Source organism: Clarias gariepinus, chromosome 3 (genome assembly GCF_024256425.1).
Source record: "Clarias gariepinus isolate MV-2021 ecotype Netherlands chromosome 3, CGAR_prim_01v2, whole genome shotgun sequence".
Taxonomy (NCBI): domain Eukaryota; kingdom Metazoa; phylum Chordata; class Actinopteri; order Siluriformes; family Clariidae; genus Clarias; species Clarias gariepinus.
The window spans coordinates 36,517,501-36,538,905 of NC_071102.1; the positions used below are offsets into that span (position 1 = coordinate 36,517,501).

The 21,405-nt window shown below is 39.8% G+C and overlaps 1 protein-coding gene across 1 annotated transcript; it reads left to right on the forward strand.

Annotated features, from left to right (window-relative positions):
* The first annotated feature begins 3,291 nt into the window (after window positions 1–3,291).
* On the forward strand, window positions 3,292–17,734 carry stard3 (StAR-related lipid transfer (START) domain containing 3). Its single transcript, XM_053492994.1, has 16 exons — window positions 3,292–3,382; window positions 7,221–7,338; window positions 7,648–7,791; window positions 7,913–7,990; window positions 8,169–8,246; window positions 8,350–8,403; window positions 8,924–9,041; window positions 13,956–14,057; window positions 14,299–14,354; window positions 14,698–14,790; window positions 14,896–14,958; window positions 15,097–15,192; window positions 16,387–16,466; window positions 16,637–16,741; window positions 17,083–17,176; window positions 17,307–17,734. Exons 2-16 carry the CDS (start codon window positions 7,261–7,263, stop codon window positions 17,400–17,402), a joined length of 1,335 nt encoding a protein of 444 aa, XP_053348969.1. The 5' UTR covers window positions 3,292–3,382; window positions 7,221–7,260; the 3' UTR covers window positions 17,403–17,734.
* Window positions 17,735–21,405: the final 3,671 nt, after the last annotated feature.

Here is a 21,405-nt window from a genome sequence, read left to right on the forward strand (position 1 = left end):
ACGTGACCAGACACTGGAACAGGAGGCAAATCAGGGAGACCTGGTGGGAAAATTAAAAGACATGATGGCAAATCCGGGAAACATGATGCAGACTCAGGAAGACTTAGTGGCGAACTGGGAGACCATGATGGTGAATCTGGGAGATATGATGCCTGGGAGACCATGATGGTGAATCTGGGAGATATGGTGGTAAATCTTGAAAACATGTTGTTAAATCTTGGAGACATGATAGCGAATCCGAGAGACATGATGGTGAATCGGAGAGACATGGTAGCAAATCAAAGGGTTAAAGCGGCGACTCGGAAGGACAGGATGGCGCATCTGGGTGACATGGTGGCAAACTCGCGTCTAACAGAAGGCGAATGTTAAGGGAAGTCGAATGCAGTGTGAAACAATCCTCTGATCATATATAGATGGATGAATGGACAGATAGATAGATAGATAGATAGATAGATAGATAGATAGATAGATAGATAGATGGATGAACAGATCCATCCTTTGATGATAGATTGATGGATAGTTGGATGGATGGATAAATGGATGGATGGATGGACAGATATATCTTTTGATCATAGATGGACAGATATATCCTCAGATCATAGATAGATAGATGGATGGACAGACTTTATTGAACCTGTAAGGAAAATTGTTGCTTTAAGCTGAGCAGGTTATGTGAACAATAGTAAGAAAAAAAAATAATAACAAATAAATAATAATAAAGATAAAAATGGCAGAATGTAATTAAGTAATAGTAACTTACTAATTATTACTGCCGATGATGCCATATAGAAAAGTGCAAACTGGCAATTCAAAAAGAAAGAGAAATGAAATGTGCAAATGTTTAGTGTATGTATAGTATGTGTGAGTAAAGTGACAGTAAATAATTCAATTCGATTTTAATTAAATTTTATTTATATAGCGCTTTTAACAATGGTCATTGTCTCAAAGCAGCTTTACAAAAATGAAAGATATTCATTAAAAATAATAATAAATAAATAAAAAATTATATATATATATATATATATATATATATATATATATATTTATATAATAGGATATGTATATAAGTTACTGTTATCTGTTACATATAGGTGAGTCATTGTACAGTGCAATTGCAAACAGTAAGAATGATTTCCTGAACTGTTTTGAAAACGAATGAGGATCAGTCTGTTAGAGAATGAACTTGCTGCCTCTGTATGGGATCATGTAGTGGGTGGGATGGATTTTCCATGATTGACAGGAGTTTGTTCAGTAATCTGTTGTCCCTCACTGTCTCCAACCTGTCAAGTTTGTGTCTAATTATGAGTTCAGACTTGGATAATGGATGATTTTATTTATCTTGCCTGCATCCTTGGCATTGATGCTTCTCCCCCAGCGGACCACAGCACTGTAAAGAGCACTAGCCACAACAGATTGATGTCCTCGGGAAATAAGCTTTACTCACCCCCCTCTTATACACAGCGTCTGTGTTGGTCCTCAAGTCCAATCTGCTGTTCAACTGAACACCCAAGGCTTGATGGGATAGAGTGTGGAGGAGTAGTAACTGACCACCTGCAGAGGGCGCTGTGTTACAACCCTGACAAGCATTAATCACACCAAACAGGCCAGGTTTGAGTAGAAGCTGTAGCTTTAGTTTTTCACACATCGTCAGGATAAAGTTCACACTGAAATGAGAGGGAGACTCAGTAAACTTTATAACCATTAAACGTAGCACTCAATGTACATAAGGTACAAATGAAACGTACTGTAAGAGGAATTATACAGTGTGTGTGTGTGTGTGTGTGTGTGTGTGTGTGTGTGTGTGTGTGTGTGTGTGTGTGGTGCTGTGGGGGGAAAATAATCAGTGACAGGCTGTGGTAATGACATGGAAGTACTGTTAGCACCCTGTTGCTGATTACTTTCCCACAGCGGTGCCACACACACACACACACACACACAGCGTCTGATTCCTGATTAAACCTGTAGCCGATGGTGTTGATCATGTTTATAAGATGAGGTTGTAAGCATGTTTTTTAAGCAGCTGAGTGACTTATAAAGCTTCAGTTCCTCTTTTCAACATCACATCGGGTAATATTTTATTTATAGAGATGCAACGTGGTTTCTCTGAGGGTTTAGGGAAAATAAGAGAGACTCAGTTCTGACACAAGGAAACTCCCGACCTTTTTCTCATCAACTGGTGCTGGAATCTTTCAGATTTTTAAGAAATAAGATTTTGGATTTTTTTAAACAGGAAGTTCATTCCATTTAAGTGTTAAATAGTGATTTAATAAACATGATATGGGTCATTCTACAAAACTGGTGGGAAGTTTTTGCTGATGGCTAAAGCATTTACAGTAAATGAACACACCAGACACATTACTTGTATATGTTCAAAAAATAAAGTATAAAATTTCAATGACAAAATAAATTTTCCTACTTTAATGTTCAATATTTAATTTAAGCATTAAAAAAATATTTAACAATAAATTCCTTGTTTTCTTAACAAGTTTAAGGAAATGTAAGAGATGAGATATCATTTATTTTGCAATTTAACATGACTTTAAGTTGTGTCCTTGGTGTTTCCTATTTTATAATTATATCTGTAAAAAAACTAAACATAAAAATTGATTTTACATGAGGTCTCACACATGGAGCCATTTTGTAAACAGATTTTTCTCTAAATTGTCATTAGTTTTGCTGTTATTGATGTTACCAGGAGGAGAAGTATTACCAGTTATTAAATGTATTTAAAAAAATTAAAATTCATTTAGCTCTACTTTTTCTTTATTTATAAAGTTTAAAGGTAAGTTATGGATATTAAATAATTTCTAGATATGAAAGAATAAATACATTTCAGGTGATTTTTAATCACCCAAATTCCACCTTCTCTGTAAAACGACCCAAATATTTGTTTATAAATGTTATTAATTCATTAAGATTAAGGGTTTTTGAAATAATAATTTCCCCTTACTGCTGTGTAGATGTTTAAAAAAAAAATTCTTTTTCCAAATCAATATTTAAAATTATTACTTTTAATTATAATCCTGCTAAAAGATAGACAATTGTGTGAAATTCAATTTACATGAGACTGAATTAATTAAAATTTATTATTATTATTATTATTATTAATAATAATAATAATAATAATAATAATAATAAATTCATACTCATACTCTTGTTTTTCTTTTCTGTGGAGAAGTTTCAATCCTGACCAATCAGTGAAAACCTCATTGCTTCATTGAACCAGCCAATCATCAAGTAAAATAAGAAGGCTTTGGAATCTATCCAGCCAATCATAACGCAGGGGGCGGGGTTTTTTAGTGCGAGAGAAAAAAAATAAGGCGGAACTAGCGCACTCAGGCTAACAGGCAGACAAAACAATGGTTCTATACAGCTAGTTTGGGTGAGTACGATTATTATTAATAGTATTATTTATTATCATTATTATAAAACGTTAGAGAGATAAAGAAACACGTGTGCGTTATGCTGTGTTGGTGAAGTGTGATAAAACTCGAAAAGATATGCTTCTGTCAGGTTATATACTGAGTCAGTGGTGAGCGCGAGCCGCCGGCGCACAATCACTGATCCCCAAATCACCGATACCGGAAGTGGCGATGCTGTTGCGGTATATACATCGGCGATTTTGTTAAAGTGTATTGTTATTTACGTGTACAGTGTTGTGGTGTTAAGGAGAATGTTGGTGTGTTTAATCTCAGTACAGTGTGTGTGTGTGTGTGTGTGTTAACTCAGTGTGAAGTGTTTAAATTCTGACAGACAGTCAGGTATTGACTGAGACAAAGTACAACAGAGATAAAGTGCGGCTTGCACATCCGCATGTTTCACGGAAATGTCACTGTGTGTGTGTGTGTGTGTGTGTGCGCGGAAATTAGGTTTTATTACATTCCGTTAAATATGCATAATTATATTTACATAACTCAAGTAGATTCTGCTCGAGCTCACGGCCTCTCAGCGCCCTCTGTCGGCCGTCATTTGAAACATCAACCATCAAATAAAGAATGCAGTTAGCACTGTCACCTTGGACCTCCAGGGTTGGGGGTTCGATTCCCACCTGAGGGTCTGTGTGAGGCTCCGTGCTTGATGGGTTTCCTCCGGGTACTCCGGTTTCCTCTAACAGTCCAAAGACATGCAGATTAGGCTAATTGCCATTCCCTAAAATTGCCCATAGCGTGTGAATATATATGTGTGTGTGTGTGTGTGTGTGTGTGTGTGTGTGTGTGATGGATCGGCTACCTGATTACCCCGTCTTACCACTTAGTGCCCTAAGTCTCCTGGGATAGGCTTCAGGCCCCCCGCAACCCTGTATACTGGATTAAGTGGTAAGGATGGTGAGTGGGAGTGCAGAGATTGTGTGTGTGTGTTTGTGTTTGTGTGTGTCAGTTTTAATATAATTATTAATTAATGTGTCCATTTTTGATGATGACTTTATTATTAAAGTCTAGACAGACTGCAGACCACACACACACACACACACACACAGTGGAAGCAACACTAAGAGTGATTGGTCTATGTATAGCATGAACTTTCTGTGTTTAATAAGTTTACTTTTTGTGTGTGTGTGTGTGTGTGTGTGTGTGTGTGTGTGAATTCCAGTTTAAATCCTGGTTTCCTTTCAGTTTTATTCTGGTGACATTTACACTGCAGGATGACATCACTCTATGCAAATGACTTGGGCGGGGCTTCTGGTCTTTAATGTTTGTTGGTATCACACAAGATTTTACTCTCTATCTCTCTCTGTTTGTTCTCATCATGTGACATTTCTTTAGCTTCCTCTTTAAACCCGCAAAATTACTGTTTGATCATGAAAACAGATTTTAAAGATTTATTACACTATTTTCTCAGTCTGTACTTTCTGTGTGTCAGCATGTGTGTGTGTCAGCAGACTTCTGACACATTGTTAAGTTTTTGTAAAGCATGCAGTGGGTTGCCAGGTTGTGGTTTTCCTGCGTGACTTACTGTAGAGAGAAGTGTGTGTCCTTAGTTTTATTCACACACTCTGTGCATTCTTTATTAACACTGATTAGCATAAAGCATAAAATTATTCATTGGCGTAAATAATTCCCACCAACAATTGTTAGCATAAAGCATTTACATTAAAAAATGTCATAAATTGTTTGCATTAGTGAATATGAATGATATTAACATAAATTAACACAAATAGTTAACCTTTTATACATTTATACAAATCATTGACATAAATGATCATAAATCAACATTTGTCATTGACATTCATCACTAACACGAAGAGTGTGTTGACAGTGTGGTAACGATTTAGTCCGGTTCGTTACTCTGGTGCAGTAAAGATTTACTCCGAGTCACTTCTGTTGCTTCTATTATTCTTATTGTTTGATTAAGTGATTCCTTTTCCTTGCCGTGTTGGCAGTTCACTGTGTGGGTCGGGTCAATCTGGTTACTTCCCTGTAGCGCTGAGGGCCGGGTGAGTTGGTTCCCTCCCAGTGGGGCAGCAGGTGTAGAAACAGGAAGTTTGTGTTTATTCTGATTAACTCAGATTTAGGATCATGTTCTCTGTTTGTTTGTGTGTGTGTGTGTGTGTGTGTGTGAGTGTGTGATTAGATCAGTGTGGTAGGGAACAAAGAGCACTTGATGAGAGAAGTTCAGCATGTGACAGTGTGTGATTAGTGTTAAAGCTCTGAGTGTCTCTCTCTCCCCCTGGACCAGAACCCGCAGTAACTAACACACACACACACACACACACACCCGCGGTCACTCAATAGTTCAGGACAAAAATTCCCACAAACATGTTTTGTACCTGAGCCTCCTAAAATGAAAGTGGATACTGTTTTAACTTCAACTCCTCTCTTGTTGTACTGAACCTCCAGCCTCCTAACACTCAGTACGACTGCAGATCAAACCCTGTTATCCGATACATGTTATCGAAAAGTTTATTAGCCCTGTTTATAAGAAAGTACTTTATTACTTACTTATTAATGCTTTATTATTATCATCTGACCAGTAGGATGGGTGTGGAAGATCTCCGACGATCATCATGCACAAGTCATGTAAATGGTTTTGACGTTGTCGGGGGTTGAGCCTGATGAAGGTCGTCCTGATCTCTCATCGTCTTCCAGTGATGTTCTTCTGCTCTTAAAGCGCGTGTGCCATTCAAATCACCTCGAACGACTCACTGCAGGATGGCAGATTTGTCCAGTTTTACATAGAATTTCATGTTCACTCTTTGTTCTAACTTGCTGTCCATGATGAAATAGCAGATGTGGTAACGCACGTGGTCAATCACAGCGGTTGCTCACAGGACGATGTCTTTTGGCACACTGACTGATAAAGATTTATTCTCCCTGTGACTGTGTGTGTGGGTGTGCAGCCTTGTGCTGCCATCTGTTGGCGTGTTACAAAACTAGCCTCAAAATTCCTCACACATTTTATACTCCTTCCCATCATTTTTATTGACTCTGTGAAGCTGCTTTGCCACAATGACCACTGTTAAAAGCGCTATACAAATAAAACTAGCCGAAAAAACTAACTAGAGCAAAGTTAGGGGTGGAGTTTGGAGGCTGAATTAAGGTGGAGCTAATTGCATTTTTGAGGTGCAGTAAAGAGGAGTGGGGTTAAGAGACAGACTAGGGGTGGGGTTTAAGACCTGGATTAAGAGCAGGGCTTAGAGACGAATTGGGGCAGAATTTAAGTGGGTGTTTGGGGGCAGTGTTTAAGAGCCAGATGAGAGGAGGGATTAAGGGTTGGATTAGTGCTCGGGTTACAGGTCACCCGATGGGGCTAAGATACATTTACATTTAGGCTCTTATCCAGAGCGACTTACATTTTTTTTTTTATCTCATTTTTATCTCATACACATCTCTACACATCTGAGCAGTTGAGGGTTAAGGGCCTTGCTCAAGGGCCCAACAGTGGCAACTTGGTGGTTGTGGGGTTTGAACCAGGATCTTCCGAACCGTAGTCCAATGCCTTAACCACTGAGCTACCCCTGGCCCAAGATACTGATTAGGGTTGGGGTTTAAGAGCCAGATCAAGGGGGGTTTTAAGAGCCAGATCAAGATTATGTTTTAAGAGCCAGATCAAGGTGGGGTTTAAGAGCCGGATTGGGGCGCTACTTAAGGGTCTGATTGGTGGTGAGGTTTAAGAATCTAATTAGGGGCGGAGTTCAAGAGCCGGATTAAGTGTGCAGTTAGGAGCTGAGATCTGTAAAGCCACACTAATGTAATGATGTGTTATATTTTTTTTTCTCCCAGAATTCCTTTGGGCTGAGTTTGTGTGTTGTAGTGGTGAGGCATGCCGAGCGGTGTGGAGTACGGCGAGCTGGGGGAGAGTCTGCCCGCTATCTCCTCTCTGAACACTTCATACTCACGGGTAAACACACACACACACAATTATTTCTTTTTGTTTCTTCTTCTTCTTTCCATCATCCTTACCCTCACAGAGTGATATCCAAATATATACCTGTCATCATACCCTCCTCTGAGTGGTGTGTGTGTGACTCCTGTATAAACGTCACCTGTTTGTAATCAATATGTATTTCTACATAATAATTAGATAAAAAAAAAGGATCAGATTTTAATAATTCTGTCCATTCTGTGAGTAATAAACAGTGTACCCGTGTGTGTGTGTGTGTGTGTGTGTGTGTGTGTGTGTGTGCGTGTGTGTGTGTGATCGGGGCAGGCGTCTCTGTCAGCTCACTCCAGTCATTACGTCCCCCTGCCCCCTACCGAAAGGAGACGCATCTCAGACGTCCGCCGCACCTTCTGCCTCTTCGTGACCTTTGACCTCCTATTCATCTCACTACTTTGGATCATCGAGCTGAATGTGCGTAAGAGTCTTATAACCATGTAATAACACTTTAGCACTGCTGCATCATATACAGCATGGAGTTTGGTAATAAACTCTACTTCCTGTATATATATGTGTGTGTGTGTGTGTGTGTTAGATTAATAAGAGTATCTGGCTGAATCTGGACAAGGAAGTCGTTCGCTATGATTTCAGATCCTCCTTCTTTGACATTTTTGTAAGTACATACATAAAAAAAGTGAAACTAAAAGTATTTATAAACACTGAGGCGCTGTGTGTTGTTGGGTGTTTAGTGTTTAGTACACAGCCGTAATCTTTCATTCATCCATATCAGAAATGTCATGCAGTGGTAATGCAAGTGTGTGTGTGTGTGTGTGTGTGATTCTGTGTTTCAGCTGTTGGCGGTTTTCAGGTTTTTGTGTTTACAGATTGCATATGCTGCTTTTAAACTGAGACATTGGTGGGTCATCGCGGTAAGATATACATACATACACACACACACACACACACACACACACACACACGCAATCGAGTAATAACTGTGCACTTGTTAATGTTTTCTCTCTCCATCTGTAGATCACAACTCTGGTGACGAGCGCCTTCCTTATAACCAAAGTCATTGTTTCAGATGTGAGTAGTGTTGAGTGTGTGTGTGTGTCCAAGTAATTTTTTTTAGTTGTGTTTAAAACTAAACACTGACTAGAAGTCACGTGTTTTAATGTTAACCCCTGATATTGATCGTGCATTATTACGGTAACTCTCTCTCCCTCTCTCTCTCTCCCTCTCCCTACCTCCCTCTCTCTCTCCCTCTCTCTCTCTCTCCCCCTCTCTCTCTCTCTCTCTCTCTCTCTCTCTCTCCCTCTCTCTCTCTCTCCCCCTCTCTCTCTCTCTCTCTCTCTCCCTCTCTCTCTCTCTCTCTCTCTCTCTCCCTCTCCCTACCTCCCTCTCCCTCTCTCTCTCTCTCTCTCCCTCTCTCCCTCTCTCTCTCTCTCTCTCTCCCTCTCTCTCTCTCTCTCTCTCTCTCCCTCTCCTACCTCTCTCTCTCTCTCTCTCCCTCTCTCTCTCTCTCTCTCTCTCTCTCTCTCTCTCTCTCTCTCCCTCTCTCTCTCCCTACCTCTCTTTCCCTGTCTTTCTCTGTTTCTCTCCGTAGTTACTAACAGAGAATGCGTTTGGTTACGTCATCCCCATCACCTCATTTGTCGTGGCCTGGCTGGAAACCTGGTTTCTTGACTTCAAGGTGCTCACTCAGGAGGCGGAGGATGAGAGAGGTGAGACAGATACAGACAGATACAGAGGTGTTAATGTGCTGTTCTGGTAACCCGATAAACATTTAAGTTACCATGTTGAAATTATCCGGGTTTAAAGGTTTAGAGGGGTTTGGTGTGTGTGTGTGTGTGTGTGTCAGGTGTAAGACCTGGGTTCGGGGTAGTAAAACCCCCAGTGGTGTTAGTTACATGTCTAGTCTCACACTTACCTCACTGCCCTGATTCGTGAATTTCTATGTAACCCTGTTACCATGGTAACTCAAGTGTCCATCACTACGCAGTACTACAGGTCTCAGTACTACTCTTAACATGTGTGTTCAACGTGTGTGTGTGTTCAACGTGTGTGTGTGTTCAACGTGTGTGTGTGTTCAACGTGTGTGTGTGTTCAACGTGTGTGTGTGTTCAACGTGTGTGTGTGTTCAACGTGTGTGTGTGTTCAACGTGTGTGTGTGTTCATTGTGTGTGTGTGTTCAACGTGTGTGTGTGTTCAACGTGTGTGTGTGTTCAACGTGTGTGTGTGTTCATTGTGTGTGTGTGTTCAACGTGTGTGTGTGTTCATTGTGTGTGTGTGTTCAACGTGTGTTTAGTGTGTGTGTTTAGTGTGTTTAGTGTGTGTGTTTAGTGTGTGGATTTAGTGTGTTTAGTGTGTGTGTTTAGTGTGTTTAGTGTGTGTTTAGTGTGTGTGTTGTGTGTGTTTAGTGTGTGTGTTGTGTGTGTTTACTGTGTGTGTGTGTGTTTAGAGTGTGTGTGTGTTTAGAGTGTGTGTGTGTGTTTAGAGTGTGTGTGTGTGTTTAGAGTGTGTGTGTGTGTTTAGAGTGTGTGTGTGTGTTTAGAGTGTGTGTGTGTTTAGAGTGTGTGTGTGTTTAGAGTGTGTGTGTGTTTAGAGTGTGTGTGTGTTTAGAGTGTGTGTGTGTTTAGTGTGTGTGTGTCTTTAATGTGTGTGTTTAGTGTGTGTGTTTAATGTGTGTGTGTGTTTACTGTGTGTGTGTGTTTACTGTGTGTGTGTGTTTACTGTGTGTGTGTGTTTACTGTGTGTGTGTTTAATATGTGTGTGTGTGTGTGTGTGTGTGTTTAATATGTGTGTGTGTGTGTGTTTAGTGTGTGTGTGTGTGTGTTTAATGTGTGTGTGTGTTTAATGTGAGTGTGTGTCTGTTTAATGTGTGTGTGTGTGTGTGTGTGTGTTTGAGTCCGGTGTGTAATATTGTGATGTTCAGTGTGTTTATCTGTTTTGTTTTTGTAATAAATTCCAGCTTTCTCCCGTTTCTCGGCTACCGCGTGACTGAACAACAGGTTAACTCCTACACTAACGCTAGCGGCGTGTGTGTGTGTTTGTATGTGTGTGTGTGTGTGTGTGTGTGTGTGTGTGTATAAGCTGAGAGTAACAGCATGGTGTGTTCACTCTGTAAGGGTTAGACTCGTCCATCACTCGCTCCACCGCTCCTCAGAAGAACACCACCCTGAAGGCTGAAATCCATTTAAACAGCTTTCATTCCCCGTCCAGAAGATCTTCCCTCATCACAGACGATCGGCTCATCTAGCAGACTAACTCCCGTTTTACCTACAGAACTAGTGCACTAGGTCTCACAGCGCCCCCTACCTGTCATACTCTCACCTGCGCATGGAGGCGTGTGCCTTTATGATATATATGCTATATTACATTCAGAGAAAAAACTAGGTACAGACAGAAAGACTATGTAGGACAGAGATGGAAAGATAGATGAGTGAGACATAGAAAGACAGTGGTAGAGACATACAGTGAGAGAAACGGACTGATGGACAGTTTGAGAGACAGTGAGAGCAACAGACGAACGGGACGGGTAGAGAGTTCAACAGACGGACGGGTAATCAGTGCGACACAGAGCAAGAGAGATACATATCGGAAGAGTCAGTAGATAGGACAGACAGCCTTGAGAGAGGCAGGCTGACAGAGTCAGTATTTGAGACAGACAGACAGGGGGAGTGACAGACAGACAGTTCGACATCTTCGGTTATGTCATGACCTGTGATTAAGCATTAATCTCTCTGCACATGCGCACGTGTGAAAATATAAAATCGGTCCCAATAACTCCATCCAGACTAACCGCAATAATCACCTCATTAATATTCATTAATGAGAGGAAGTGGGAGGTGCCCAGGTCCAAGTTTGTGATGTCATCAGCTGACGACTCTGCAGTAAAGAAGAAGAAGAAGAATGGAGACAGAAGACTCTCTGAGACACACTCAGTGTATAACACTATGGATTAGTTTTTACAGTAATGTTTATCTACATAAGCAACAGTATGAACAGTTTGACAGTAAAATGGGATAAACCCCATGTTTTTATAAATTAATTTCCTTAGACAAACGAGGTCATTAAAGGTAGTTTTATCGTCTGCTAATTGAAACGGATTGTCACACTGATCTAACCAAACCTGTTTATTAATATAGTGTGTGTTTACGACTCTGAGAATATTTTGTGCATGTTTTTTATATCAGTTTGTTCCACTTCTTAAAAAAACAAAACATACATTTTCTCCCATATCTACCAATGGATTTGTCTCATTCTGTAGTCAAACTGTTCGATGTATAAGCCTGTGTAAGGAGAGAGCAGTGTTAACTCGTTATTGCCTGTGTTAATTAACACATCTAACGGTGTTAATCCACTCACCTGCTCTAGACCTCAATGTAATCAGTCGTCGTGTAAATAAGGAGACGCTTAGTAAGTTTAGTAATTAATAACAGCTGTAATAATAATTATATAAATGTATAGGTCTCTGTGTGTGTGTGTGTGTGTGTGTGTGTGTGTGTGTGGAGGGCTTATAATTTTATTTATTGATTTATTTAACTTTAATAAACTTTAATAAAATATTTTCCTCATGTTCAGTGTTTGCTCTTTATTCGGTTTACACTCTCGCTACTCGGGCACAGCTCGGGTATTTTGACACAAACCTGAATTACAAGTCGAATTTTGTTTAATTAACTAAAACTCCAGCAGATGTGAGTCAGAGGGCCAGATCTCAGACTTGCTTCAGATTTAGAACCGGGTCTGAACCGGATCAGATCTGTGTACTCTCTAAGTAATACCAGTCAGACCCCCGAGTAAGCAGTACTGAGGGTTCAGAGTTCTGTTCAGCAGAATTCACACACATCACGATTATCACTGTTACATTCCAGTTACTCTGCAGACACACACATTATGTTATACTCAATAGTGTGTGTGTGTGTGTGTGAGAGAGAGATTAACTCCTGTCTGAGCAGATGTGTACAGATATTTAAGCAATATCACACTCAAGATTGTGCTGTTGTAGGGAATACCAGCACAGCTGAGATGTTGTCGTAAGCAGCCTGAGTACCGAAGATATCACACTTTTATACGACAGGCCCACAAACACCATTTACTATCAACAGATTATGATTTGTTTATTTAACCAGTTATTTTGCTCCGTCATCCCTTATTCTTCCGTGCCTGACAGATCTAACTAGCCGCGACAATAGTTTTAAACTCTTACTGGTACTATATAGACAAAAGCTGAGGAGAATAAAACCATGGAGGTGGTGGACAGTCCTGCAAAACTTTTAACTTATTCTGCTTTAGAACATCAGCTCTGTTAATTCCCAGGTTCTGCCGTTAAATCCCAAATAGTGTTAAATGGAAAGCTAGTGCACTATGGAGGGTGTACAATTCCTCGTTTATACACACCAAGTAGTTAGTGCCCTTGATCATGATCATGGGATTCAATCTTTTGTTAATTTAGAACGACAGATGCGATTACTAAGGAGACAGCGTGTTGCTTAAGACGACATAACGTGATCAGATGTGTGTTCTTGTCTGTCTGTGACTGGTTGTGGATGTGTGTTTTGGCTGGCAACTGCTCTCTCCTCATCACTGCGAAACGTACACACCTACTCTCACCCACACTGCGACCGTAACGACTGTAGGACACCTGGGTTGCCAAGTGATACATATAGTGACATCATATCTGAACACTGGCTCAGAACTAACTGTTGTATAAGTGACTTTATTGCATCACTGCACCGATCACATTCAGTATCTGAATGCTCAAAGTTTAGTTGAGACTCTGTACTTAATGATTTGCAATTATATACAGTTTGGATTTTTTAAAGAAAGGCGAAAGTTTTTTTTTATAATGAATAACTGATTTTTATATTAGGAAAGATTTTTTTTATTTTTTTTTATTTTATGAAACACAAAAATAATCTGAGGTGTAGGAGAGTTAACGTTCTCACGGAGGAGACGAGGTTACACAGGAGAGTTTATGAGTCAGAGACGAGGGATAGATAGCTGCAGGGTTTTTTCTCATTCGCGTTTGTGTGTGTTACGAGTGTCCGGCCCACTCTTCGCTCAGCACTGATGGTACAGAAGAAGCTTTGATTGTCATCACGTCACCGGCCATGCAGAAACTAGTGACTAAACTCAGAGCAGAGAAACGTAGGAGTCATGAAACAGATGAGGCATTCACACACGCACACACACACACTACGTCTGAGTGATGGATGTACTGTATGAGTCCAGCCATTATTTGTTTGTTCGTTTGTTTGTTTGTTTTATTCCCTTGTTTGTAGAAATCTTTTATGTCTGTGCCTCTTGGTTTTTCAATTTTTAATCCTTTTTTTTATAGTGTTCTACTTTGGTATGTACTGTATGTGTGTGTGCTTGTCTTGTTGCACGTACTAAGTCTGTATTAACCAATGTGTAATTGTATGTAAATGTGTACGCTTTATGATTGATTATGCCTTAATAGGGTAATTAATAATCAGTAATAGTGAAGTGTCACACGCTGCTGCATAAATTAATCACCAGCTATAAACATAAGAAATCTATGTGAAAAAAAAAAGGAATATATTTAAATGTGAACATGAAAATAGATGTAATAGTAAGTATCTCTCTGACACGTGTGTTTGTTTGTGTGTGTGTAGCGTACCTGGCATCGGTGAATGCGGCGTGCGAAAGCGGCCATTTGTTTTACCCCAGAGCCGTATCAGACGGACAGTTTTACTCCCCGCCAGAGTCCCTCGCAGGTATGACATCACTTCCTGTGGGACGCACCACGCAGTAGCCTAAACTTGTTCTCTTTCAGCGTACCCTGTACGAAAGGTGGAACTGCTGACCCGAGTCCGTTAATTATTCGTAATTGTTTTATCATTAGTTTATAATTAATAATGAACTTCTATACTGTCACAATTTAATTTAGAATAAACTCGATTGAATAATTTATACGAGATGAATGGTGGTGTAAAAACGTGTGTGTGTGTGTGTCAGGTTCTGATGAGGATCTTGATGAAGAAGGTCTAGGTAGAAAAGCAGTGACTTCACAGGTACATTATATAATTTATTATATAAATATATAAACTATTTTCTATATTCCTTTCTACACACACACACACACACACACACATCTTTCTCTCACATTTAATCTCTAAACGAACTCTTAAACATGTAGTGTTATATTTTATACTAGTAAAGTCATTATAATAGTATTGATTTCGGATACAGTATCAGTTACAGTTGCTTTTTGTTTGCTATGAATCAGACGAGTCAAAGCTCACAGAGTCGATTCACTTCAAGGAATCAAATCACTGAATCATTAGACTAACAGTTCCTCTATTTTAAAAAACTGACTGGAAATTAACCTGCCTCGTGTGTGTGTGTGTGTGTCAGGAGAGGGAGTTTGTGCGACAGGGCCGCGAGGCGATGGCTGTGATGGAGCAGATCCTCTCACAGGAGGAGAACTGGAAATTCGAGAAAAACAATGTGAGTCTAATGAAGTCTGAATTATTATTGTTGTTTTAATTTGCGTTTTGCAATACACACATTTATTATGTGCTAATAAGTGTGTGTGTGTGTGTGTGTGTGTAGGATATTGGTGACTGTGTTTACACACTGGAAATTCCTTTTCATGGGAAAACCTTCATTCTAAAGGTAAAAAACCACACCTCCTCATCATGCTTTGGTCAATTATTATTATTATTATACAGTGTTTGTTACATGTTTTTTTTTTTGTATATAACTGTGTGTCTTTGTGTGCGCGTGTGTGTGTGTGTGTGTGTGTGTGTGTAGGCATTACTGCAGTGTTCAGCTGAGTTGGTGTATCAGGAAGTGATTCTGCAGCCGGAGAAGATGGTGCAGTGGAACAGAACGATATCAGCGTGTCAGGTTCAATCCCAAACCACAGTGTTCACTATCTAGGGCACATTAATACCACCAGCATCCCAATATGGGCGTGTCACAAACCACAAACAGTGTTCACTATCTAGGGCACATTAATTCCACCAGCATCCCAATATGGGCGTGTCACAAACCACAAACAGTGTTCACTATCTAGGGCACATTAATTCCACCAGCATCCCAATATGGGCGTGTCACAAACCACAAACAGTGTTTACTATATAGTGCACATTAACACCATCAGTATTAGTGGTGGGTTGTTCATGAACTATTAGTTTTTTTTGAACGAGTCTTTAACGTGTCTCAGAAGAGCGAGTAGTCTCGGAGAGTGATTTGTTAATTTTCTACTGATGCGCAAAACATCGGAAAATCTCCGTAGGTTATGTTCAGGAAACAGAAATAAGCGATTAATTTCATGAATCTTCTAGTCTGAGTCCTTTGTTCCTTTGTCACTTGACTCCCATAGACTCCATACAGTGCAATAGATTCAAAAGAACGAACGACTTGGACTAGAAGACTCATAAGAAGAACCGTTAAACTCTATTTCCTGTGTACTGCAATGTAAAGCGTCTATAGAAGTCACGTGACAAAAGAATGAACGACTCAAACTAAAAGATTTAAGAGGTGAGCTGCTTCTGTTTATCATAATATGTTCTTAGCTGCATTGTTGCGTGTGTAGACGTGTTGGGGGTCTGTTTAGTGAAAATATAACATTATATTTCTGATCAAAAGAACGAAATGAATTAAATGACTCAAAAAAATATTTGTTAATTTTGAAGTTTGACAAATCACAAACAGTGTTCACTATATAGTGCGCTTAAACACCCCCAGTATCCCACTGTGGGCATGTTTGAAACCACAAACGGTCTTCATCATTGCTCTACTGTACTCATGTCCCAAACCACTATACTATACAGTGCACATTAACATCATCAGTATCCCACTGTGGGACTATCTTAAACCACACACAGTGTTCACTATATAGTGCGCTTAAATACCCCCAGTATCCCACTCTGGGCGTGTCCAAAACCACACACAGTGTTCATCACACTACTGTGGGCGTGTGCCAAACTGCACACGGTGTTCACTATATAGTGCACATGAACACAATCTGCGTCCCACTGTGGGCGTGTCCCAAACCACACACCCTATTCACTATAAATATTCTCTCTCAATTTTTAGATATTACAGAGGGTGGACGATAACACGAGTGTGTCATATGATGTGTCCTCAGGAGCAGCAGGAGGAGTCGTGTCTCCCAGGTACACACACACACACACACTTACTCGCTCGCTCTGAGTTAGCGCCTCCTGCTGGCTACATCCTGTAACTGACCGGCAGTTACAGGATGTAGCCACCAGGAGGCACTAACTCTCTGTCTGACGTCTATAATTAATCTGATCCTTCTCTTCTTTCTGTTTTACTGTTTCAGGGATTTTGTGAACGTGCGCAGAGTGGAGAGGAGACGAGATCGCTACATCTCTGCTGGAATGGCTACGGTTCACAGCTCCAAATCCCCGCACCCCCGCTACGTCCGGTATTCACATTAATTACTCTATTCCCCCTCAATCCACACTAAATCCGGTAGTCAGATTAATCACATCCCCTTACCCTCGTTACAGCTGTTAGTCAGATTAATCACAGCTCCAAACTACCTCACACACGTTCTTCTGGTAATCAGATTAATCCCTCCTCAAACACCCACAACCTCGCTACATATGGTAATCAGATTAATCCCTATTTTAAATCCACTCACCCCATACTACATCCGTAATCCGATTAATCACAGCTACAAATTCCACCACTCTCGCTGCATAATAACTTTCATTATATTATAAATATATGCATTATATTTTTAAATGTGTGTGTGTGTTGTAGAGGTGAAAACGGTCCCGGTGGGTTTGTTGTGTTAAAGTCCAGCTCTAATCCATCACTCTGTACCTTCATCTGGGTTCTGAACACTGACCTCAAGGTGCATTTTACTTCCTGCTCTTACCTTTACTCAGTCTTAATTATTTTCATTTGTTAGTTCATTAAAGCTCTATAAATGCTGACATTTGTGTGTGTGTGTATGTGTATGTGTGTGTGTGTGTGTGTCTCAGGGTCGACTCCCTCGTTATCTGATCCATCAGTCACTGGCTGCCACTATGTTCGAGTTCATGTCTCACCTCCGTCAGCGCATCGCATCTTTCCGCTGACCCAAGGAGCGTGACCAGGTCGGGGTAGACACCGCCCACTCTGAGTGAAGGAGATGTGCTGCCCCCTTCAGGCTGGGAGGAGGAAACACACACTTAAAACACACACAGACTCTAATGAAGAAATAAGAAACTGCAAAGACTGCATATGAACCTGAAGAACGTTTCTCTTTATCGCGTTCTCTCTGATTGAATAAATCTGATACCTCTTTTGTGTGTGTGTGTGCGCGTGCGCTGCGATAGGAGAACTAATGTAGGTTACATACAGGCAGGAAGAGTCCAGAACAACAGTGCTGTAACAGAAAACATGCATAATTATTATTATTATTGTTATTATTATTTTTATTATTACAGCACAATTGCGTATGTTAATTAATTTTCCATTACATATTTGTCATGAAATTCAAAGATAAATTTGCTATTATGATCATTTTAATTAAATGATCATTAAATAATAATAATCATGCATGGTTTCTGGATATTCATATATATAATTGTACGTTTTATGTATATTTTTTTCTTATTTTTATTTGCGTTTTTATTTGTGTTTCTTTAAATCAGTGATAAACTAACCTCATGTAGTAAGATGAATTCCTCACATGTGCCTGTAATCCCTAATTCCTTTTTCCGTTTTTTTGTATTCATGTTTTTTTTTAATTTGTATAAGTTTTAAACAGCCTCCTGACCTCAAGCCTGTCGTCTGAGAGAGAAACGCGCACTTTAACACTTTTGTTTTAATAAACTCTACTAGTAGAGAATGATCGATGTGTACTGCTCAATAAATGATGCATAACAGGACACGCCCCTGAACTGAACACCTTGACTCAGGACTTCCTTCTCCCATGATGCCGAGCAAGACCTGTGTGGAAGTGAATGGTGCCTTATCTGTGTTAGATGTCAAAAAGTCGGTCATTTTAATCAGATGAACAGACGACGAGCTTCATCTCCATCAGCAAGGCTGATTAATTCAAAACAAACTGTTAATTAAAAGAAAGTTCATCAATAAGATCTGATTCTATGACATCAGCCATCACACACTGATAAAACCACAGATTTAATCTAATCACCAGGAACAGTCTCACGTCTGTGCAGTGCGTTCTGATTGGCTGAGATGATGATCACACGGTAATGAAACAGGACACTCAGATCGTACTCACATTAATCTTGTGTTTCCTCACAGGAGTGTTACACACATGACGTACAGTACTACACACTGTGAGGGACTAGGTTGTGTATTTTAAATTTTTTTAATTTTTCTTTTAAATTTAAACGTTTACTCGTTTTATTTTGTTATGTTTTTGTTATTTACAGTGTACCTACTGTATAGACTGTAATTGAATAGCTGTTATATCTGAATGAATTAATGCTTGGCCTGAACTGTACTGTGCTATACTGCTAATAGCATTAACATTGTAAAAACTCTCAGAGTCTGACGTCCATCTGTGAGTGCCGATGAATAAAACCAGTCCCGAAGGAAACCAGTTCATGGATTAATGTTAAAGGGGGTCAGTGTTAAGTACACTGCCTGGTCAAAAAAAGTCATGCACTCTAATATACTGGATTATATCTAATGGATCCTCATGTTCCCGGGACCACTCATTCTCGCTCTGAGTCCTGGAATATAGCTGTGACACCATATAACTGAAGCAACTCCAGATCATAACACTGCCTACTCTCGCTAATGTCTTAACAATATATTAAACTAGAATATATACAGTGCATCCGGAAAGTATTCACAGCGCACCACTTTTTTCACATTTTGTTACGTCACAGCCTTATTCTTAAATGGATTTAAATTCATTTTTGTCCCTCAGAATTCTACACACAACACCCCATAATGACCAAATGAAAAAAGTTTACTTGAGATTTTTGCACATTTATAAAGAAATATATATAATTGAGAGAGCACATGTACATAAGGATTCACAGCCTTTGCCGTGAAGCTCAAATATGAGCTTAGACGCATCCTGAGGAGAACCTTCCAGAAGTACAACCAACTCTGCAGCAATCCACCAATCAGGCCTATATGGTCAAGTGGCCAGAGAGTCTCATCAGACCTGAGAATTTTGTTTCTCATGGTCTAAGAGTCCTTCAGGTACCTTTTGGTATATATATATATATATATATAATCTTCTTTGAACAGTTGCTATTGAGTTGTACTGTATCTGCTACTTATGCTCTGTAAAGACCTTCATAACGGCTCTATTTAGAGGTGTAACTCACCTCAGAGAAAATTTCAGAGGTGGGTAAACCGTGTTTACTTGTGTTTAGCCTCCACTACAGCCCTGGGAGTGATTACACTGGTCAAACTCTTACACTGCTACACTGGTCTGGGGGCCACTTAGCGGGCAGGTTAACCGCCTCCATCCCACCATGCTACTGCTCCCTAGTCAGAGAGGGCCTTCTGTAAGGCTGTTAACATGCCCCCCTCCCCTCTCCCCAGAAGCCTGTGGTCCCATGGTAGGGGCCCTTGTAATTAGATGGCCCTCTAAAGGTACACTACACCCTCCTCCCTAGGGCCTCCTAGTAGGGCTCTCATAATCAGAGGGCCCTCTAAAAGCCCCCAAGGCCCCCATCCTCCCTAGGACCTCCTGGTAGCCAGAAGCCAGTAACCCTGGCCCTTAACCCTCAACTGCTCAGATGTGTAATGAGATAAAAAATGTAAGTCGCTCTGGATAAGAGCGTCTGCCAAATGACTAAATGTAAATGGCCTAAGAGGGCCTTGTAAAAGTAGGCTTCCATGCACCCAGTTCCCTTTAAAGTTCCTATAGCAGGGCCGGGGGCCCCTGAAAGCACCGACCCTAGTCGTTGAACTAGTTACTCAATTTATATATTTTATATATTTCTATAGTAGTCAATATGAATTCAAACTAATGCTGAGAAATGAGCTCCTTACACTAGAATGCAATAAGTATCAAATTAAATTAATAAACCTTAATTAATTACACTGTTTTTTTCTAAAAATTAATAGCATTTGTTCCTTGTTGTAGGAACAAGGAGGAGCTCTCTCACACAACAGCATCTAGAAGCTTTCATGCTCATAGCTTAAAAAAAAAAAGATGTTTAAAGGCTTTGGATAGTGATCAGGTCGTAGATGGCATTGCTGAGAGAATTGAGAATCTAATTAAAAGAAAAGGGAAGTAGTTATTATCAGATGTAAGCTCTGCTTAACCATACTTCTATATTGTCTTGCATATTGATTTTTTTAAAACTAACAAATAATTTATAAAAAATAATAAATAATCACTTATCTGTTTTGTCTCCTTCATAGGAATCCTTTCATCTCTCATAAACACAAACTGTCTCTCATGCACAAGCTCTTTCAAATGTATACTCTCATCCTCACACTCTCATACAAAAAAATCTTCTCCTTCTCCTCATCATCAAACTCTGCTGACCTTCACCCAGGAGATGCCCTGAAGCCTGTGGACATAATTAAGCAAGTTTAATGTCACATATAATCATGTAACAGTTCATACAAGGATTTATAGATTCAGTACGCCTGCATGTTGCAGCTTACACTGATGAGTAGTATATCTTACACTGCATAAAGATGATACCCGCTGACTGGCTAAAATATTGTCATTATAGTTTTATACAGTATATTGTTTGTCTTAATGTCCTTTTCTTTGTTTCTTTGCTTTACAAATATTAAATATATGTTCAGAGATCATTTAAATAAATATGTTTAAATAGCATTTTTTTATATGCCGTTATATTTTAAAAATTAATCTCCACATTAATGAGCTGATGTATCATGATGTGGGATGTGGTGGGCTGCTGTGGGCCAAGAAGTCCAGGGCCATGAGAGGAGCTTTTCCTAAAGTGTATATGATTTTTTTTTGGCTGACTCTCTATCTCTATTATATATATATATATATATATATATATATATATATAGCTCCTCTCATGGCCATCTCAGTCCCCAGATTTCAACCCAATTGAAAACCTGTGGGGTGAGCTTACTTTTACTTACATTCTTGGCCAATAAACCTGATTCCGATAA